Source organism: Fundulus heteroclitus, unplaced genomic scaffold, assembly GCF_011125445.2.
Source record: "Fundulus heteroclitus isolate FHET01 unplaced genomic scaffold, MU-UCD_Fhet_4.1 scaffold_41, whole genome shotgun sequence".
NCBI lineage: Eukaryota > Metazoa > Chordata > Actinopteri > Cyprinodontiformes > Fundulidae > Fundulus > Fundulus heteroclitus.
In genome coordinates, this window is record NW_023396824.1 from 2,151,958 (window position 1) to 2,175,277 (window position 23,320).

Below are 23,320 nucleotides of genomic sequence, written 5' to 3' on the forward strand. Positions count from 1 at the left end.
GGAGGAGGAGGAGGAGGAGGAGGAAGAGGAGGGGGAGGGGGAGGAGGAAGAGGAGGAGGAGGAGGAGGAGGAGGAGGAGGAGGAAGAGGAGGAGGGGGAGGAGGAGACGTTCCACCAGGGGAACCAGCATCTGTATCTCTGAGGAATGAAGAGAACAGAGAGAACATCTCAGCAGAATGTTGTTGGTTCTGTCAGAACCGACCCAAAGTCAGTCCAGTCAGAACAGTTTCTGTTCAGGAAAGAATCAGAACCTCTGCAGGGAACCTGTTAGCAGGCTGTGTTTACGGAGCTGTTAATACGGTTAGCCTGATCAAACACCGCTGACCTTTGACCCCTCGGACCAGCCAATCACAGCAGACGGTGAAGATTCACCTCCAGAGTGCACCCTGACCCTCTCACAGGATCTCTGGTGGAGTTCTGGTTCTGGACCGGTCTGGGTCCCATCTGCAGGTAAGATGTTCCTAAGGTTCCTCCGTAGAACCGGACCGCTGTGGTAGAACTCTGATTTACTGTTACGGAACGCGAACTGGACCGCTGTGGTAGAACTCTGATTTACTGTTACGGAACGCGAACTGGACCGCTGTGGTAGAACTCTGATTTACTGTAACAGAACATGAACTGGACCGCTGTCAGCTGATGGTGTTTGTTCTGAGTTAGGAAAGGAAAACTGGACCATAGAACATGTCTGGGTTACTCTAGCCTGCTGTCAGAGAACCCACCAGATTAATCTCAACATAGAACATGAAGTCAGTGACGCCAGAGAACATGGGATACGCTTGGTGTTAATTTCTGAGGACGAGTTTACTAGAACCTTTGATATGGTGGCCCGGTTCATCACAATCTGATGTTCTCTAACTGTGCTAACCTGTGGGCTACAGGTTCTAGCAGTTCTGACCTCAGTGGTTCTGGTTCTACCCATGCTAACCTGTGGGCTACAGGTTCTAGCAGTTCTGACCTCAGTGGTTCTGGTTCTACCCATTCTAACCTGTGAGCTACAGGTTCTAGCAGTTCTGACCTCAGTGGTTCTGGTTCTACCCATTCTAACCTGTGAGCTACATGTTCTAGCAGTTCTGACCTCAGTGGTTCTGGTTCTACCCATTCTAACCTGTGAGCTACATGTTCTAGCAGTTCTGACCTCAGTGGTTCTGGTTCTACCCATGCTAACCTGTGGGCTACAGGTTCTAGCAGTTCTGACCTCAGTGGTTCTGGTTCTACCCATGCTAACCTGTGGGCTACAGGTTCTAGCAGTTCTGACCTCAGTGGTTCTGGTTCTACCCATTCTAACCTGTGAGCTACAGGTTCTAGCAGTTCTGACCTCAGTGGTTCTGGTTCTACCCATTCTAACCTGTGAGCTACAGGTTCTAGCAGTTCTGACCTCAGTGGTTCTGGTTCTACCCATTCTAACCTGTGAGCTACAGGTTCTAGCAGTTTCTGAACCTCCAGTGGTTCTGGTTCTACCCATTCTAACCTGTGAGCTACAGGTTCTAGCAGTTCTGAACTCAAGTGGTTCTGCGTTCTACCCATGCTAACCTGTGGGCTACAGGTTCAGCAGTTCTGACCTCAGTGGTTATGGTTTCTACCCATGCTAACCTGTGGGCTACAGGTTCTAGCAGTTCTGACCTCCAGTGGTTCTGGTTCTACCCATCCTAACCTGTGAGCTACAGGTTCTAGCAGTTCTGACCTCAGTGGTTCTGGTTCTACCCATTCTAACCTGTGAGCTACAGGTTCTAGCAGTTCTGACCTCAGTGGTTCTGGTTCTACCCTTCTAACCTGTGAGCTACAGGTTCTAGCAGTTCGGACCTCAGTGGTTCTGGTTCTACCCTTCTAACCTGTGAGCTAAAGGTTCTAGCAGTTCTGACCTCAGTGGTTCTGGTTCTACCCATTCTAACCTGTGAGCTACAGGTTCTAGCAGTTCGGACCTCAGTGGTTCTGGTTCTACCCATTCTAACCTGTGAGCTACAGGTTCTAGCAGTTCGGACCTCAGTGGTTCTGGTTCTACCCTTCTAACCTGTGAGCTAAAGGTTCTAGCAGTTCTGACCTCAGTGGTTCTGGTTCTACCCATTCTAACCTGTGAGCTACAGGTTCTAGCAGTTCTGACCTCAGTGGTTCTGGTTCTACCCATTCTAAATGGTTACCATTTCCAGTTCAGGATGATATTAATGTTCTAACAGAGTCTCCTCTCTGCAGAGCATCATGGGTACCCTGACAGCTCACCTGACACAGGTGAGTCTCTGCAGGCTGAGCCCCGCCCCCTTTGTCCTGTAACCATGGTTACGCTGTTCTCTATAGTCTTCTTCAGTGTCTCTCCAACGTTCGTCTGATGAAGAAGAGGAGGCAACAGCCCAGAGGGAGGAGCTAAACTTTCTGGCGCTGGAGAACGAGGAGGAGGCGGGGCCTATCTGTGACATCAGAGGGTGGATGCAGAGGCGTCTCCGTGGTAACAGGAGAGGCTGTGTGTGGCTGAGTGTTTGTGGAGGTGTGACCTTCACTGCAGGTAAAAACACTGACATCAGCTGATGAGCTAAACAAAAGGTCATGTGACTGACGTGTTTATGGCTGTCAGCGTTCCTATTGGCCTTCGCCGTGTTTAGTGGGCGGTACCACTGCTCCCAGGTGGGGGGGCAAGGGGAGCAGAGCGGCCAGCAGGGGGGCGGGGCCAACAGACCTGCAGACGGAGGGGCGGAGCTTTACCTGGGCGAGCTGAGGGACATGATGAAGAGGCTGCTGCAGGATGAAGATCTCCACAGCACCGTCAGGTAGCAGAGAAGGACTGCACCTTTGTGATGTCTGGTCGGAGCTCTGTGATTGGTGGACTGTGTTACCTGCAGTCGGGTCAGCAGAGCGGCTCATCCCCCGGGTTCCTCAGAGGGAACCGCTCTGGCCTCAGAGATCCTGGGACGTTTCAGGAAGCTGCCCATGGACCACACCTGGACCGAGTCTCTGTACGCCACGCTGCAGTTCCCCGACAGGTGAGTCTGCAGCAGGTGAATCTGTGGCACCATCCCATAGCGTAGGATCAGAAGATGGAAGGAAGGGTGGACGTGACCGCTGCTCTCCTACCAGACACCTTTAAAGGTAAGCTGGTGTTCAGTCCTGGCTGTTCAGACTGAAACCAGACAACACACCCTCACCTGGCTGGTGCTGGGTATGGCAGAGACATGTTGACCAGGTGATGATGGCAGAGACAGGTTGATCAGGTGATGATGGCAGAGACAGGTTAGCCAGGTGATGATGGCAGAAACAGGTTGACCAGGTGATGATGGCAGAGACAGGTTGACCAGGTGATGATGGCAGAAACAGGTTGACCAGGTGATGATGGCAGAGACAAATTGACCAGGTGATGATGGCAGAAACAGGTTGACCAGGTGATGATGGCAGAGACAGATTGACCAGGTGATGATGGCAGAGACAGGTTACCCAGGTGATGATGGCAGAGACATGTTGACCAGGTGATGATGGCAGAGACAGGTTGACCAGGTGATGATGGCAGAGACAGATTGACCAGGTGATGATGGCAGAGACAGGTTACCCAGGTGATGATGGCAGAGACAGATTGACCAGGTGATGATGGCAGAGACAGGTTGACCAGGTGATGATGGCAGAGACAGATTGACCAGGTGATGATGGCAGAGACAGGTTACCCAGGTGATGATGGCAGAGACATGTTGACCAGGTGATGATGGCAGAAACAGGTTGACCAGGTGATGATGGCAGAGACAGGTTGACCAGGTGATGAAGGCAGAGACAGGGTGACCAGGTGATGATGGCAGAGACAGGATGACCAGGTGATGATGGCAGAGATAGGATGACCAGGTGATGATGGCAGAAACAGGCTGACCAGGTGATGATGGCAGAGACAGATTGACCAGGTGATGATGGCAGAGACAGATTGACCAGGTGATGAAGGCAGAGACAGGGTGACCAGGTGATGATGGCAGAGACAGGCTGACCAGGTGATGATGGCAAAGACAGGATGACCAGGTGATGATGGCAGAGATAGGATGACCAGGTGATGATGGCAGAAACGGGCTGACCAGGTGATGATGGCAGAGACAGATTGACCAGGTGATGAAGGCAGAGACAGGGTGACCAGGTGATGATGGCAGAGACAGGTTGACCAGGTGATGATGGCAGAGACAGGTTGACCAGGTGATGATGGCAGAGACAGATTGACCAGGTGATGAAGGCAGAGACAGGGTGACCAGGTGATGATGGCAGAGACAGGCTGACCAGGTGATGATGGCAAAGACAGGATGACCAGGTGATGAAGGCAGAGACAGGATGACCAGGTGATGATGGCAGAGATAGGATGACCATGTGATGATGGCAGAAACAGGCTGACCAGGTGATGATGGCAGAGATAGGATGACCAGGTGATGATGGCAGAAACAGGCTGACCAGGTGATGATGGCAGAGATAGGAATGACCAGGTGATGATGGCAGAAAACAGGCTGACCAGGTGATGATGGCAGAGACAGGTCTGACCAGGTCGATGATGGCAGAGACAGGTTGACCAGGTGATGAAGGCACAGAGACAGGCTGACCAGGTGATGATGGCAGAGACAGGATGACCAGGTGATGATGGCAGAGATAGGATGACCAGGTGGATGATGGCAGAGACCATGTTGACCAGGTGATGATGGGCAGAGACAGATTGACCAGGTGATGATGGTAGAGACAGGCTGACCAGGTGATGATGGCAGAGACAGGCTGACCAGGTGATGATGGCAGAGACAGGCTGACCAGGTGATGATGGCAGAAACAGGCTGACCAGGTGATGATGGCAGAAGAGACACGATTTGACCAGGTGATGATGGCAGAGACAGATTGACCAGGTGATGAAGGCCAGAGACAGGGTGACCAGGTGATGATGGCAGAGACAGGATGACCAGGTGATGATGGCAGAGATAGGATGACCAGGTGATGATGGCAGAAACAGGCTGACCAGGTGATGATGGCAGAGACAGGATGACCAGGTGATGATGGCAGAGATAGGATGACCAGGTGATGATGGCAGAAACAGGCTGACCAGGTGATGATGGCAGAGACAGGTTGACCAGGTGATGATGGCAGAGACAGGTTGACCAGGTGATGAAGGCAGAGACAGGCTGACCAGGTGATGATGGCAAAGACAGGATGACCAGGTGATGATGGCAGAGATAGGATGACCAGGTGATGATGGCAGAAACAGGCTGACCAGGTGATGATGGCAGAGACAGATTGACCAGGTGATGAAGGCAGAGACAGGGTGACCAGGTGATGATGGCAGAGACAGGTTGACCAGGTGATGATGGCAGAGACAGGTTGACCAGGTGATGAAGGCAGAGACAGGCTGACCAGGTGATGATGGCAGAAACAGGCTGACCAGGTGATGATGGCAGAGACAGATTGACCAGGTGATGAAGGCAGAGACAGGGTGACCAGGTGATGATGGCAGAGACAGGATGACCAGGTGATGATGGCAGAGATAGGATGACCATGTGATGATGGCAGAAACAGGCTGACCAGGTGATGATGGCAGAGATAGGATGACCAGGTGATGATGGCAGAAACAGGCTGACCAGGTGATGATGGCAGAGATAGGATGACCAGGTGATGATGGCAGAAACAGGCTGACCAGGTGATGATGGCAGAGATAGGATGACCAGGTGATGATGGCAGAAACAGGCTGACCAGGTGATGATGGCAGAGACAGGTTGACCAGGTGATGATGGCAGAGACAGGTTGACCAGGTGATGAAGGCAGAGACAGGCTGACCAGGTGATGATGGCAGAGACAGGATGACCAGGTGATGATGGCAGAGATAGGATGACCAGGTGATGATGGCAGAGACATGTTGACCAGGTGATGATGGCAGAGACAGATTGACCAGGTGATGATGGTAGAGACAGGCTGACCAGGTGATGATGGCAGAGACAGGCTGACCAGGTGATGATGGCAGAGACAGGTTACCCAGGTGATGATGGCAGAGACATGTTGACCGGGTGATGATGGCAGAGACAGGCTGACCAGGTGATGATGGCAGAAACAGGCTGACCAGGTGATGATGGCAGAGACAGGTTGACCAGGTGATGATGGCAGAGACAGGTTGACCAGGTGATGAAGGCAGAGACAGGCTGACCAGGTGATGATGGCAGAGACAGGCTGACCAGGTGATGATGGCAGAGATAGGATGACCAGGTGATGATGGCAGAGACATGTTGACCAGGTGATGATGGCAGAGACAGGTTGACCAGGTGATGAAGGCAGAGACAGGCTGACCAGGTGATGATGGCAGAGACAGGCTGACCAGGTGATGATGGCAGAGATAGGATGACCAGGTGATGATGGCAGAGACATGTTGACCAGGTGATGATGGCAGAGACAGATTGACCAGGTGATGATGGTAGAGACAGGCTGACCAGGTGATGATGGCAGAGACAGGCTGACCAGGTGATGATGGCAGAGACAGGTTACCCAGGTGATGATGGCAGAGACATGTTGACCGGGTGATGATGGCAGAGACAGATTGACCAGGTGATGATGGCAGAGACAGGCTGACCAGGTGATGATGGCAGAGACATGTTGACCAGGTGATGAAGGCAGAGACATGTTGACCAGGTGATGATGGCAGAGACAGATTGACCAGGTGATGATGGCAGAGACAGATTGACCAGGTGATGATGGTAGAGACAGGTTGACCAGGTGATGATGGCAGAGACAGGTTGACCAGGTGATGATGGCAGAGACAGGTTGACCAGGTGATGATGGCAGAGACAGATTGACCAGGTGATGAAGGCAGAGACAGGTTGACCAGGTGATGATGGCAGAGACAGATTGACCAGGTGATGATGGTAGAGGCAGGTTGACCAGGTGATGATGGCAGAGACAGGTTGACCAGGTGATGATGGTAGAGGCAGGTTGACCAGGTGATGATGGCAGAGATCAGAGAGGGCAGAGCAAGCGCCTACCCACTCAGGAGCACAGAAGGGGAGTGAGTTCTGGACATTCTGGCAGCGAGTGGTTGTGTGAGGAAGGTATAAGGAGACAGCGTCACAGGTGGAACGTCTTATTGTTAACTGGTCAGGTGGAGCTGATTGGTTTGTTCTGGTTTTTAACTGCAGGTCCAGGAGGAGCTCCCTGCAGCTCATGGACTCTGCTGGTCTGATCTTAGAACAGATTGCTCTGAACCCGTCTGATTACTGTCCCTACAGCGCCACAGGAAACTACACGGTAGGAGCCGCAGGAAGTGCTGATCACCATGGTAACCACGGTTCCAGTCACCTCTGCTGTCTGTCTGCAGGGAGGCATGGTCTACGCCAACTATGGCCGCCCTGAGGACTTCAACTGGCTGAAGAGCGTGGGCGTGTCTGCGGCCAGCAGCGTGGTGGTCATGCGGGTTGGGGGCGGAGTCAGTTTTGCTGAGAAGGTGTGGTTGGCTGAGAGGAACGGAGCAGGAGGCGTCCTGATCTATCCCGACCCTGCAGACCTGCCTCAGGACCCCCGCCGGCTGGGGTTGAACTCTCACACCGCCGTGTCTGAACATGTAACAAAAATGCACCTAAACAAACCTGACACACACCTGAGCTCCTGACCAATCACTATGTTTCTCTGCAGGTCCACCTGGGGTCAGGTGACCCCTTCACTCCAGGTTTCCCCTCCTTCAATCACTCTAAGTTCCCACCCATCCCCTCCTCTGGCCTACCACTGATCCCAGCCCTGCCAATCACTGCCACTGTAGCCGCCAAGCTGCTAAGGTAAGCTCCGCCCCCTCATCTTACCTGCTCAGGTGTGATTGTCACCTGACTACCCTGCTTCGTGTCTCAGCCAGCTGTCAGGTCCACCCTGTCCTCCATCTTGGAGAGGTCGGCTGCCCTATGTCCGCTGTGTGCTGGGACCAGAGTTCAGCTCCGGACGCAGAGTCAGGATTTCAGTCCACAACACCATGACTCCAGTTCTGCTCAACAACATCTTCTCCTCACTGGAGGGCCGTGGTGAGCCAGGTGAGCTCTGACATCACACCATGGACAGGTGAAGCCTTCTCCAGCAGCTATGAACCTTCATCTCTGCCTCAGACCAGTACGTCATACTGGGAGCTCAGCGGGACTCTTTGGGTCCAGGAGCTGTGAAGTCTGGAGTTGGAACAGCGATCCTCCTGGAGCTGGCTCGGACCTTCTCAGCCATGGTGAAGAACGGTAGGAACCCCGGACACAGGTGTACTTCCTGTAGGAGTGATTCCAGTCTGAAACTCCTCCTGGATGTTTCAGGGTTCAGTCCCAGACGGAGTTTACTGTTCGTCAGCTGGGATGCTGGAGACTTTGGGAACGTTGGAGCGACCGAATGGCTCGAGGTTCTTCTCAGAAAAACCTTCTACTATCTCTGAAAGCGACTCTCTGACTGACTCTGTGATCCTCAGGGTTACCTGTCCATGCTCCACCTGAAGGCCGTGGCCTACTTCAGTCTGGATCAGGCCATTATGGGTAAAGCCATCTCTCAGCCAATCAGAGAGCTGGGTTCCTCTAACGTAACAGGGTGTGTTTTCCATCAGGTGATGATAACCTGTCAGCCCACACCAGTCCTCTGCTGGTTGACCTGCTGGACGCCGCCATCAGACAGGTGACTCCTCTCATATCTCTGCAGAACAGACTAACTGAAGTTCTGTAACGATCAGTGGTTCTGTAGACAAACCGTCTGGATCACCTGTGCTGTGCAGGTGGAACACCCCAAACATGCGGGCCAGACCATCTACAGCCAGGCTGAAAGGGATGGAGGCAGCTGGAGGATGTGAGCAAAGCCACACAGCAGTGATCTTCCCCAGAAGGTGGAGGTGACGTTAACCACGGCTGTGTCTCCTCAGCATGAAGCCTCTGTACCTGAACAGTGGAGCCTACAGCTTCACGGCGTTTGCAGGAGTTCCAGCCATGGAGCTCAGGTTCACAGAGGTGACGTCTACCTGCTCAGATAACAGCTCAACACAGCCAGGCTCGGTTCTGTCAGAACCGGCTCGCACTGAACCAACCTGATCTATAGAGCTATAACCACTTCCCAGAAGCCTCTCTGGCTCACGTCACACAGCTTCAGCTTGTTGTTTCAGGAGCGAGCGTACCCGTTTCTCAACACGCCCCTGGACAGCGTCCCCCGCCTCCAGGAGGTGCTGGGGGGGCGGCTGGGCGTCACTGGGCGGAGCCTGAGTGAGCTGGTCGGGGAAATGGTGCTGCGATTGGTCCACGACCGCATCCTGCCTCTACGCATCACTTCCTACGCGCAGACGGTGCTGCAGTTCAGCGCTCACCTCAACAAGCACTCAGCTGAGCTGCAGGTACCTCCTGGAGGTCCTCAGGTGGACGGCCGGTGTGCTGTCCCAGTCATTCAGTGTCCTCCATGTGTCTTCAGTCCAGAGGCGTGTCTCCTCAGTGGCTGTTCAGCGCGCGGGGAGATTACAGCCGGGCTGCAGAGACTCTGCAGAGAGCCATCGACTACAGCGACCTGCACGACCCCACCACAGCGCGCCTCTACAACACCCGCATCATGAAGGTACGAGGCTCCTTCAGGGTGTCAGGACCTTCTGTTCAGGCTGCTGAAAGGTACAAAAACCATGACAACCATAATTAACATTTAACAGATCAAGCTTGAGGTTCTGGTTGGTGATGGACTCCCATAGATCCACTGGAGCAGTTTTAGTCTATTGAGAACCTGCTAATGAGGTGGGACCAGCCAATCAGAGTTCAGGTTCAGAGGGTGAACAGTCTGCTGGACCGTGGATGATGGACAGGTGCATAACACCTGGACCAAAGTTATAGATTTACCTGCTAATGAGGTGGGACCAGCCAATCAGGGTTCAGGTTCAGGTTCAGAGGGTGAACAGTCTGCTGGACCGTGCATGATGGACAGGTGCATAACACCTGGACCAAAGTTATAGATTTACCTGCTCCACGGTGGTAAAGAGCGATGACTGATTTTAGGTAGGGACAGAAAGAGTGAGGACACGAGGACACATGAACTTCTACCAGAGGTAGCTGTCCTCTCTCCATGTTTGACGAGGACAGATTTATTCTGCGTGTCTGAGATCAAAGCATTTCTGGTATTTCTGGCTTCTTCTCTCTGAGGTTTGGTTGCAGAACTGAAACTGAGATTCATCTCAGAACTGCTGAAGGAAAGTCTGCGAGATTTATGGGAAGAGATGGAAGACATTCAGTCACATGACCTGGTTACATGGATGGATGGATGATGGATGGATGGATGGATGGATGGATAAATGGATGGGGATGGATGGATGGATGGATGGATGATGGATGGATGGATGGATTGATGGATGGATAAATTTATGGATGGATGGATGGATGGATGGATGGATGGATGATGGATGGATGGATGGATGGATGGATGGATGGATGATGGATGGATGGATGGGTAAATTGATGGATGGATGGATGATGGATGGATGGATGGATGGGTAAATTGATGGATGGATGGATGGATGATGGATGGATGGATGGATGGATGATGGATGGATGGATGGATGGATGATGGATGGATGATGGATGGATGGATGGGTAAATTGATGGATGGATGGATGGATGATGGATGGATGGATGGATGGATGGGTAAATTGATGGATGGATGGATGGATGGATGGATGGATGATGGATGGATGGATGGATGGATGGATGATGGATGGATGGATGATGGATGATGGATGGATGGATGATGGATGGATGGATGGATGGATGATGGATGGGTAAATGGATGGATGGATAAATGGATGGATGGATGGATGGATGGAGTCCCGCTGATTGTCCATCCTCGTCCCCCTCCAGGTGGAGTACTACTTCCTGTCTCAGTATGTGTCTGCCATGGAGACGCCGTTTCGTCATGTGATCCATGGGCGTGGCAACCACACACTGAGCGCGCTCACAGAGCACCTGACCCTGCTGACCTCTGACCCCGGACGGTTTGATGAGGGTCGTTTCAGACGCCAGCTAGCTCTGTTCACCTGGACGCTGCAGGGAGCCGCCAACGCTCTGAACGGAGACGTGTGGAGCATGCACCACACCCACACCTACACCCACTGATGGACACACCCACACCCACACCCACACCTACACCCACTGATGGACACACCCACACCCACACCTACACCCACTGATGGAGAAACACACACCTACACCCACTGATGGACACACCCACACCTACACCCACTGATGGACACACCCACACCTACACCCACTGAGTGACACACCCACACCCACACCTACACCCACTGATGGACACACCCACACCCACACCTACACCCACTGATGGAGAAACACACACCTACACCCACTGATGGACACACCCACACCTACACCCACTGATGGACACACCCACACCTACACCCACTGAGTGACACACCCACACCCACACCTACACCCACTGATGGACACACCCACGCCTACACCCACTGATGGACACACCCACACCCACACCTACACCCACTGATGGAGAAACACTGATGGACACACCCACACCTACACCCACTGATGGACACACCCACACCTACACCCACTGATGGACACACCCACACCTACACCCACTGATGGACACACCCACACCTACACCCACTGATAGACACACCCACACCTACACCCACTGAGTGACACACCCACACCCACACCTACACCCACTGATGGAGAAACACTGATGGACACACCCACACCTACACCCACTGATGGACACACCCACACCTACACCCACTGATGGACACACCCACACCCACACCTACACCCTCTGATGGACACACCCACACCTACACCCACTGATGGACACACCCACACCTACACCCACTGAGTGACACACCCACACCCACACCTACACCCACTGATGGAGAAACACTGATGGACACACCCACACCTACACCCACTGAGTGACACACCCACACCCACACCTACACCCACTGAGTGACACACCCACACCCACACCTACACCCACTGATGGACACACCCACACCCACACCTACACCCACTGAGTGACACACCCACACCCACACCTACACCCACTGATGGACACACCCACACCTACACCCACTGATGGACACACCCACACCCACACCTACACCCTCTGATGGACACACCCACACCTACACCTACACCCACTGATGGACACACCCACACCTACACCCACTGATGGAGAAACACTGATGGACACACCTACACCTACACCCACTGATGGATACACCCATACCTACACCCACTGATGGACACACCCACACCCACACCTACACCCACTGATGGACACACCCACACCTACACCCACTGATGGAGAAACACTGATGGACACACCTACACCTACACCCACTGATGGAGAAACACTGATGGACACACCTACACCTACACCCACTGATGGAGAAACACTGATGGACACACCCACACCTACACCCACTGATGGATACACCCACACCTACACCCACTGATGGACACACCCACACCTACACCCACTGATGGACACACCCACACCCACACCTACACCCACTGATGGACACTCCCACACCTACACCCACTGATGGAGAAACACTGATGGACACACCTACACCTACACCCACTGATGGAGAAACACTGATGGACACACCCACACCTACACCCACTGATGGATACACCCACACCTACACCCACTGATGGACACACCCACACCTACACCCACTGAGTGACACACCCACACCCACACCTACACCCACTGATGGATACACCCACACCCACACCTACACCCACTGATGGACACACCCACACCTACACCCACTGATGGAGAAACACTGATGGACACACCCACACCCACTGATGGACACACCCACACCTACACCCACTGATGGACACACCCACACCTACACCCACACCTACACCCACTGATAGACACACCCACGCCTACACCCACTGATGGACACACCCACACCTACACCCACTGATGGACACACGTACACCTACACCCACTGATGGAGAAACGCTGATGGACACACCCACACCTACACCCACTGATGGACACACCCATGCCTACACCCACTGATAGACACACCCACACCTACACCCACTGATGGACACACCCACACCTACACCCACTGATGGAGAAACACTGATGGACACATCCACACCCACTGATGGACACACATACACCCACTGATGGAGAAACACTGATGGACACACCCGCACCCACTGATGGACACACCCACACCTACACCCACTGATGGACACACCCACACCTACACCCACACCTACACCCACTGATGGACACACCCACGCCTACACCCACTGATGGACACACACACACCTACACCCACTGATGGAGAAACACTGATGGACACATCCACACCCACTGATGGACACACATACACCCACTGATGGAGAAACACTGATGGACACACCCGCACCCACTGATGGACACACCCACACCTACACCCACTGATGGACACACCCACACCTACACCCACACCTACACCCACTGATGGACACACCCACGCCTACACCCACTGATGGACACACACACACCTACACCCACTGATGGACACACCTACACCTACACCCACTGATGGAGAAACACTGATGGACACACCCACACCTACACCCACTGATGGACACACCTATACCTACACCCACTGATGGACACACCCACACCTACACCCACACCTACACCCACTGATGGACACACCCACGCCTACACCCACTGATGGACACACCCACGCCTACACCCACTGATGGACACACCCACACCTACACCCACTGATGGACACACCCACACCTACACCCACACCTACACCCACTGATGGACACACCCACGCCTACACCCACTGATGGACACACCTACACCTACACCCACACCTACACCCACACCTACACCCACTGATAGACACACCCACACCTACACCCACTGATGGACACACCCACACCTACACCCACTGATGGACACACCCACACCTACACCCACTGATAGACACACCCACACCTACACCCACTGATGGACACACCTACACCTACACCCACACCTACACCCACTGATGGAGAAACACTGATGGACACACCCACACCCACTGATGGACACACCTACACCTACACCCACTGATGGACACACCCACACCCACTGATGGACACACCTACACCTACACCCACTGATGGAGAAACACTGATGGACACACCCACGCCTACACCCACTGATGGACACACCTACACCTACACCCACTGATAGACACACCCACACCTACACCCACTGATGGACACACCTACACCTACACCCACACCTACACCCACTGATGGAGAAACACTGATGGACACACCCACACCCACTGATGGACACACCCACACCTACACCCACTGATGGACACACCCACACCTACACCCACTGATAGACACACCCACACCTACACCCACTGATGGACACACCTACACCTACACCCACACCTACACCCACTGATGGAGAAACACTGATGGACACACCCACACCCACTGATGGACACACCCACACCCACTGATGGACACACCCACACCCACACCCACTGATGGACACACCCACACCCACTGATGGACACACCTACACCTACACCCACTGATGGAGAAACACTGATGGACACACCCACGCCTACACCCACTGATGGACACACCTACACCTACACCCACTGATGGAGAAACACTGATGGACACACCCACACCTACACCCACTGATGGACACACCTATACCTACACCCACTGATGGACACACCCACACCTACACCCACACCTACACCCACTGATGGACACACCCACGCCTACACCCACTGATGGACACACCCACGCCTACACCCACTGATGGACACACCCACACCTACACCCACTGATGGACACACCCACACCTACACCCACACCTACACCCACTGATGGACACACCCACGCCTACACCCACTGATGGACACACCTACACCTACACCCACACCTACACCCACACCTACACCCACTGATAGACACACCCACACCTACACCCACTGATGGACACACCCACACCTACACCCACTGATGGACACACCCACACCTACACCCACTGATAGACACACCCACACCTACACCCACTGATGGACACACCTACACCTACACCCACACCTACACCCACTGATGGAGAAACACTGATGGACACACCCACACCCACTGATGGACACACCTACACCTACACCCACTGATGGAGAAACACTGATGGACACACCCACGCCTACACCCACTGATGGACACACCCACACCTACACCCACTGATGGACACACCCACACCTACACCCACTGATGGACACTGATGGACACACACTGGGGAGTGTTAGCCTAGTGGTCAGAGCAGCGTGCTTGCACTTAGAGAAGGATGCAAGTACCCGGTTCAATCCCCACTGCTTGCACTCTGGGTCCCTGAGCAAGACCCTTAACCCCAGATTGCTCCCCAGGCGCCACACATGGCAGCCCACTGCTCCCCAAGGGGATGGGTTAAAAGCAGAGAACACATTTCATTGTAATGTATGTTTCAATGACAATAAAGATGATATTACTTATGTTACTGATGTTACACTGATGGAACCAGAACCAGAACCAGAACCAGACATGGAGAAGCAGCATTTAGTTCCTATGCTCCACTGATCTGGAACAAACTCCCAGAAAACTGTGAAAGTGCTGGAAGCCTGAGTTCCTTTAAATCAAGATTAAACTAATTTATCTAGAGTTCCTTCAGTTGTTAATGTTTTAGTTTATAGTCCAGCTGGTCTGATATCTGACCTGCTGCTGTTGTTCTTCTGTAATGTTTTATTTTCTTTGTTCTGTTCATGTTCAACAATGGTCTTGTAACTGAAATGTGCTACAAATAAACTTGACTTCCCTTTGACTAGGCCATTCTAAGCCATGAATAGACTCTGAGTGAATTCCTTGCACCAACGTCGCCCCAGGAATGGAAGTAGTTGCCCAGTTTTCAGATTTCTCTGGAACAACGTTGGCCTGTTCTCCAGACATCTCTGTCCCCGGTAAAGCCCCGGTAAAACCCCGGTAAAGCTCATGGGGGTGTGGTGTCTAAGGGCAGCACATGGAGACCAGGGGCGTGAATATTTTCACAACATTGGGTTGGTTTCAGCGAGAGCAGGAAGTCATCATTTATCATCATCATTATTTATCAGTGGGAGTTTCCTCAAGGATGCTCTAAGTCCGCCTCCCTCCCCCCACCCCACAGGCACAGGGACACCCCCCCCCCCCCCCCCCCCCAGAGACAGCCACCCACCCACCCACAGAGATCCCCCACATACACTTCCACAGAGGCACCAGCAAAGCTCTGCGTGCTTTCTGTTACAGAGCTAGATTAAAACTCCAGAATGTGACCCTGAGGACAGACGAACGGCCACACAGTAACACAATAACACACAGTAACACAATCACACACAGTGACTAACACACATAGTAACACAATAACACACACACAGTGACTAACACACAGTAACACAATCACACACAGTGACTAACACACATAGTAACACAATAACACACACACAGTGACTAACACACAGTAACACAATAACACACAGTGACTAACACACAGTAACACAATAACACACACAGTAACACACACACAGCGACTAACACACACAGTAACACAATAACACACACACAGTAACACAATAACACACACACAGTGACTAACACACAGTAACACAATAACACACACAGTAACACAATAACACACAGTAACAGTCACACACAGTGACTAACACACATAGTAACACAATAACACACACACAGTGACTAACACACAGTAACACAATAACACACAGCGACTAACACACACAGTAACACAATAACACACACAGTAACACAATAACACACAGTAACAGTCACACACAGTGACTAACACACATAGTAACACAATAACACACACACAGTGACTAACACACAGTAACACAATAACACACAGCGACTAACACACACAGTAACACAATAACACACACATAGTAACACAATAACACACACACAGTGACTAACACACAGTAACACAATAACACACAGTGACTAACACACAGTAACACAATAACACACACAGTAACACACACACAGCGACTAACACACACAGTAACACAATAACACACACACAGTAACACAATAACACACACACAGTGACTAACACACAGTAACACAATAACACACACAGTAACACAATAACACACACACAGTGACTAACACACAGTAACACAATAACACACACACAGTGACTAACACACAGTAACACAATAACACACACAGTAACACAATAACACACAGTAACACAATAACACACACAGTGACACACACACACACACAGTGACTAACACACACAGTAACACAATAACACACACAGTAACACAATAACACACACACAGTGACTAACACACAGTAACACAATAACACACACAGTAACACAATCACACAATCACACAGACACACACGCCGGGGCGAGGAGGGTCAGATATTTTCAGGGTCGCCTGGTTCAGACTGCAGATAATGACCCAACAATTACTGTCAGTCCTCTGACTCTGTGTGATACTGTGTGTGTGTGTGTTACTGTGTGTGTGTGTGTGTGTGTGTGTGTGTGTAAAACAGGAAATGGCTGTCAGGATAAAGTGAGCGCCACCTGAAGCCTGCAGCAGCCGCCCAGAGTTCAAAGGTTAACTTTGTGTGCTTTATAGTCCTATTCTTGTGCTCTCTGCTGGTTCTGGTTCTGTCTGAACCGCCAGTCGTTCTCCTCTGTGTACCATCAGAACCTCTGAAGAACCTGAACTCAACAGAACCATAAACTATGCTCTCTGGTAGAACCTCCAGAAGGAAAATGTCTCACCATTATTTTGTGAGCTCCAGCTAAGGCTCACCGGATCCGAAGAACACCAGAAAGTCCGTCCTGAAGAACCCTTAGAACCAAGATGGAGGTGTTGGAGTGGCCTAGTCAAAGTCTGATGCTGTAGCATGACCTCAGACAGGGATGTTAAAGACCCAGAACCAGGCATCAGGTGCTGCAGAGGGGGTCCAAGTTTTGGCACCCTCACTAATTAGCAGATCATCCACTTCCTCCATCTAAGTCAGACTTCTGAGGAGTCTGAGTTAGAGGTCGACCGATACATAAGCTGGTCGATGTTTTTGGCTGATATTTGTTTTTTTTATCACGTATCGGCCGATATTAGCGTTTTTTCCCCTGTATCAGACAATATTAGCGTTTTTTTCGTGTATCGAACAATATTAGTGTTTTCTTCATGTTTTGGGCGATATTAGCGTTTCTTTCCTGTATCGGGCAATATTAGCGTTTTCTTCGTGTATCGAACAATATTAGCGTTTTCTTCGTGTATCGGGCGATATTAGCGTTTCTTTCCTGTATCGGGCAATATTAGCGTTTTCTTCGTGTATCGAACAATATTAGCGTTTTCTTCGTGTATCGGACGATATTAGCGTTTTCTTCGTGTATCGGGCGATATTAGCGTTTCTTTACTGTATCGGGCAATATTAGCATTTTTTTCTTGTATCGGGCGATATTAGCGTTTCTTTCCTGTATCGGGCGATATTAGCATTTTTTCCCTGTATCAGACAATATTAGTGTTTTTTCCTGTTTCGGCTGATGTTAGCATTTGACGATATAAGTGTTTTTTTCCTGTATCAGACGATATTAGCGTTTTTTTTCCTGTATCGGGCAATATTAGCATTTTTTTCCTGTATCGGGCAATATTAGCATTTTTTTCCCTGTATCGGGCGATATTAGCATTTTTTCCCTGTATCAGACAATATTAGCGTTTCTTTCCTGTATCGGGCGATATTAGCATTTTTTCCCTGTATCAGACAATATTAGTGTTTTTTCCTGTTTCGGCTGATGTTAGCATTTGACGATATAAGTGTTTTTTTCCTGTATCAGACGATATTAGCGTTTTTTTTCCTGTATCGGGCAATATTAGCATTTTTTTCCTGTATCGGGCAATATTAGCATTTTTTTCCCTGTATCGGGCGATATTAGCATTTTTTCCCTGTATCAGACAATATTAGTGTTTTTTCCTGTTTCGGCGGATGTTAGCATTTGAGGATATAAGTGTTTTTTTCCTGTATCGGACGATATTAGCGTTTTTTTTCCTGTATCGGGCAATATTAGCATTTTTTTCCCTGTATCGGGCGATATTAGCATTTTTTCCCTGTATCAGACAATATTAGCGTTTTTTCCTGTTATTTTTTCCTGTATCGGACGATATTAGCGTTTTTTTCCTGTATCGGGCAATATTAGCATTTTTTTCTTGTATCGGGCGATATTAGCGTTTCTTTCCTGTATCGGGCGATATTAGCATTTTTTCCCTGTATCAGACAATATTAGTGTTTTTTCCTGTTTCGGCTGGTGTTAGCATTTGACGATATAAGTGTTTTTTTCCTGTATCGGACGATATTAGCGTTTTTTTTCCTGTATCGGGCAATATTAGCATTTTTTTCCTGTATCGGGCAATATTAGCATTTTTTTCCCTGTATCGGGCGATATTAGCATTTTTTTCCTGTATCAGACAATATTAGCGTTTTTTCCTGTTATTTTTTCCTGTATCGGACGATATTAGCGTTTTTTTCCTGTATCGGGCGATATTAGCATTTTTTCCCTGTATCAGACAATATTAGCGTTTTTTCCTGTTATTTTTTCCTGTATCGGGCGATATTAGCGTTTATTTCCTGTATCGGGCAATATTAGCATTTTTTTTCTTGTATCGGGCTATATTAGCGTTTCTTCCCTGTATCGGGCGATATTAGCGTTTTTTCCCTGTATCAGACAATATTAGCGTTTTTTTCTGTTTCGGCTGATGTTAGCATTTGACAATATTAGCGATTTTTTTCCTGTATCGGAGGATATTAGCGTTTTTTTTTCCTGTATCGGGCGATATTAGCATTTTTTTTCCTGTATCGCTTTCAGCCTCTACGATCCATTAGTGCCTTCAGCAGCCATGGCTGGAGGTCAGGTGAAGCGCATACATTGCTGCTCCATCCCTAGCAGAGAGTAATGGTAATGTAACACTGGATGCCAACAACAGCAGAGGCACGTTTTAAGTGATTAAATTAGCTGATCTTAGAAAGCCTGTCTGTCTCACTGACAGCTAAATTTACATAAATGAATGTCCCTTCACTGCAGCCGTGGTCAGTTTTTTCTCCTCCCCATTGAACTGAAGAAGCTCTTGTCTCGCCTAAAGCAAAGCGCCACCATGACAGTTGTGATGCAGGATTTCTCTGTGGACCTTTCAAACTGTGGTGTGGTTGTTAATATTAGCTGGTTTAAAATCAAGCTTGGTAACATTTGTTATCTTTGTCACTTTTATCATGTAAATGGAGGAAGATGGGCCTGAAGAATCAGCCCCAAAGTATCATTAAAATTTATAAAATCACAGAAAGATGTCAGAAAAATCGGTATCGGTACCGGCCCTAAAAACCTGCATCAGTCGATCTCTGGTTCTGACTTCTGTTACATTCTGAGGCCCATTTGCACGACTGATGCTACACTGTGAGGACCCACTGCTCCTCGGTCCCCATAAAGATAGAAAGATGTAATGAGCGTTTGTGTTTGTGTACTGCTGAGTGGGAACATTTTGCTCATTTAACTAGTAAAGCGAGGACCTAGAACTGAGCCAGAGTCATCTGAGTCTCTACGTCTGTCTCCCTGTGTGTGTGTGTCTTTGTTTATATGTCTGTGTGTGTCTGTGTGTGTCTCCCTGTGTGTCTTTGTGTCTCTGTGTGTGTCTGTGTGTGTCTGTGTGTGTCTGTGTGTGTCTGTGTGTGTCTGTGTGTGTGTGTGTGTGTCTCTGTGTGTGTGTGTGGGTCTTTGTGTGTCTCTGAGTGTCTCTGTGTGTGTGTGGGTCTTTGTGTGTCTCTGAGTGTCTCTGTGTGTGTGTGGGTCTTTGTGTGTCTTTGTGTGTGTTTTTGGGTCCTAAGTGCAGCTCCGGGCCGGTCAGCGGTTCAGCATAATATTAGTGCAGCTAACCGCCGCTCATCAGCGGAGGCGTGTCAGCGGGTCGTTTCACGGACGATTAGAGATGATGGAGAGGCAGAACAGCTGCAGAACCAGAACCGGGCCTGGTGACCCGCTCAGCACCGACTCCTGATGATGGACTGTCCTCGTCAGGCCAGTCAGAGGTTCTGGGGGTTCTGACTCTAACCCGGTTCTAAACATCTAAAGGTGATCAGGAGGAAACTGCAGGGTTCTGGCAGGAAGGGTTTAAAGACCGGAAAGCAAACTTAGAACCAGAACCAGAGAAAACGACCCGGTTCCGGTCCAAATCTGCACAGCAGCTACTAGGAGCAACGGAGGGAAAGAAATGTGCAGAAAACCCAAAGCAGTGGAAACACAGAGACCCGCTGAGCACAGGGCAGAACCAGAACCAGCAGGAACCAGACAGAACCAACCAGAACCAACCAGAACTGGCCAGAACCAGCCCACAGACCAGAACCAAACAGAAACAGCCAGAACTGGCCAGAACCAGACAGAACCAGCAGGAACCAGACAGAACCAGCCAGAACCGGCCCACAGACCAGAACAATCTGACCGCAGCGTGAAGTGACTCCTTGTTCCTCTCAGAACCAAAACTCGGGTCGGTTCCTGGAGATCCCAGGCAGAACCTGGAAACTCCTGGAGGGAGGAGTGGAGCTGAAGGAACATCTGGATCTGCTCCAGATGTTCCCCAATGATCCATCAGTGTGTTATGATGAGAACAGTCTGGGCTGGAGTTCTGCAGCAGAACCCCTGCAGCAGAACATCTTCAGCAGAACCCCTGCAGCAGAACATCTTCAGCAGAACCCCTGCAGCAGAACGTCTTCAGCAGAACCCCTGCAGCAGAACGTCTGCAGTAGAACCTTAACAAACCTCCTTCATTCCGTCACCTAAGAGATCCCAGATATTCAGAGAAGAAATGTGAGCTGGAGACGTTCTCCATCACTGATGGTGTTCCGGTTCTCCTGTCTCCACCACCACCACCCACAGGAGAACCCAGAGAACATGATCCTGATGGTGTTGACAGAGTTCTCCACATGGACCAGAACCCGGTGCAGCAGGTAGATGATGGAACCATCCACCTCAGGCTGGTAGGCAGACCGAGCTCTGATATCTATAAACTGGACCTTTGGTTCTGATCACATTAATATAATAATAATAATAATAATAATAATAATAATAATAATAATAATAAATAACTTGTTTATAAGGTCCGGTTCCCTCTGATTTAAACTCGGATCACTGAGGAATGATCAGACAGGAGAACGTTAATCGATGCAGATAGAAATGTGTGAATGATGATGATGATGAACACCTGGAGAACTCTTCATCGTGAGATCAAAGGAGAGCGAATGATGGTGATGATGGTGATGATGATGATGATGATGATGATGATGATGATGATGATGATGATGATGATGATGATGATGATCTCTCAGCTGAGACTCTCTGCCAGGAACCCGGGTCAGAACCCCTCAGAACCCATCAGAACCCATCAGAACCCAGCTCCTGTAACACTGCCCGGCCTGACTCCTGGCAGAAAGGCATCATGGGAAACGTAGGAACCCCTGCTGCAGCGGGTTCAGCCAGCTGAACGACATCACTTCCTCCCTGAGCAGCGGAGGAATGCAGCGGCAGGGAGGAGGCTCCTCTGCTGCCGGCCGGGGTCAAAGGTCGCCGCCGCGGGCTCGCCTTACAGGGCGGCTGCAGCGTTTCCATGTGAGCGGGAGGCTTTGAGTTCCTGCCAAAGCTGGAGGTTCTGGAGGTCTCTGAGGACGTAACCACAGAACCCCCCCCCCCCTCCCCCCTCAGAGCGGGCCCACCGGCACCGACCCAAAGCTCGTCACTAATACCTTCCAGAACCGACCCATTAGCTGCAGGATGGAGAAAACATGCAGGAAGGCCACAATTACCCAGCAGCCACTGGGGAGCTGAGCTGGAAACTTCCTCTGGGTCCGGTTCTGCCGGGCCGAGCGGTTCCGTGACGGCCCGTCTGGTTCTGCTGTCAGGCTCAGATGTCTGCAGCAGGATGAGCTTCTTCATCTGGATTCTTCTCACTGACCCGGTTCACGGCTCGGGTTTGGATCAGAACATCTGCTGCCGGTTCTGACCCATTTTACCTGCCTGTTTGGACCAGGCAGAACTTTCCTGGAGGTGGTCCAGCCGCCCAGGTTCTGACCGGGTCTGGGCGGCACCAGAACCTTTGCAGTGGCAGCTGGACCCGGCTTCATAATTAGCTTCACCTTCCTGGAGTTAGCGCTGCTAGCTTGATCCTGTTTGGGTTTCCGGGTCAGAACCTCCAGGACCCGGGGCGAACCGTCTGATGTCCTGTAGGCGGTCCTGTGGTTCAGAACCGAGCCGGGCCTGAACGGGT

General features: G+C 50.9%; 1 protein-coding gene and 2 long non-coding RNA genes across 3 annotated transcripts; 1 reads left to right on the forward strand and 2 right to left on the reverse strand.

Annotated features, from left to right (window-relative positions):
• Window positions 1-438: 438 nt before the first annotated feature.
• tfr2 (transferrin receptor 2) lies at window positions 439-12,685 on the forward strand. Its single transcript, XM_036131097.1, has 19 exons — window positions 439-450; window positions 2,172-2,223; window positions 2,290-2,494; window positions 2,564-2,756; window positions 2,829-2,969; window positions 7,104-7,212; window positions 7,283-7,525; window positions 7,597-7,736; window positions 7,807-7,982; window positions 8,055-8,174; window positions 8,247-8,329; window positions 8,396-8,459; window positions 8,528-8,595; window positions 8,693-8,763; window positions 8,837-8,921; window positions 9,074-9,298; window positions 9,373-9,513; window positions 10,797-11,066; window positions 12,645-12,685. The coding sequence occupies exons 2-18, from the start codon at window positions 2,194-2,196 to the stop codon at window positions 11,049-11,051; spliced, it is 2,349 nt and encodes a 782-aa protein (XP_035986990.1). The 5' UTR covers window positions 439-450; window positions 2,172-2,193; the 3' UTR covers window positions 11,052-11,066; window positions 12,645-12,685.
• Window positions 11,821-13,306, reverse strand: LOC118560243. The gene is made up of 6 exons (XR_004929209.1): window positions 13,217-13,306; window positions 12,901-13,176; window positions 12,713-12,832; window positions 12,553-12,588; window positions 12,101-12,170; window positions 11,821-11,868 (listed from the first exon to the last, which is right to left on the reverse strand). It is a non-coding gene; the product is annotated as an uncharacterized LOC118560243 (long non-coding RNA).
• Window positions 13,307-13,357: 51 nt separating this feature from the next.
• On the reverse strand, window positions 13,358-15,362 carry LOC118560235. Its single transcript, XR_004929193.1, has 9 exons — window positions 14,967-15,362; window positions 14,837-14,886; window positions 14,707-14,796; window positions 14,569-14,666; window positions 14,231-14,378; window positions 13,979-14,162; window positions 13,623-13,802; window positions 13,435-13,582; window positions 13,358-13,394 (listed from the first exon to the last, which is right to left on the reverse strand). It is a non-coding gene; the product is annotated as an uncharacterized LOC118560235 (long non-coding RNA).
• Between the last annotated feature and the right edge of the window lie 7,958 nt (window positions 15,363-23,320).

Excerpts from the sequence above, each read along its gene's own strand:
- tfr2 (XM_036131097.1), top strand. The coding sequence starts at position 2,194 with ATGGGTACCCTGACAGCTCACCTGACACAG. Across the intron at positions 8,175-8,246 it reads CTCAGCCATGGTGAAGAACG|GGTTCAGTCCCAGACGGAGT; the intron begins GTAGGAACCCCG and ends TGGATGTTTCAG. Across the intron at positions 9,299-9,372 it reads AGCACTCAGCTGAGCTGCAG|TCCAGAGGCGTGTCTCCTCA; the intron begins GTACCTCCTGGA and ends ATGTGTCTTCAG.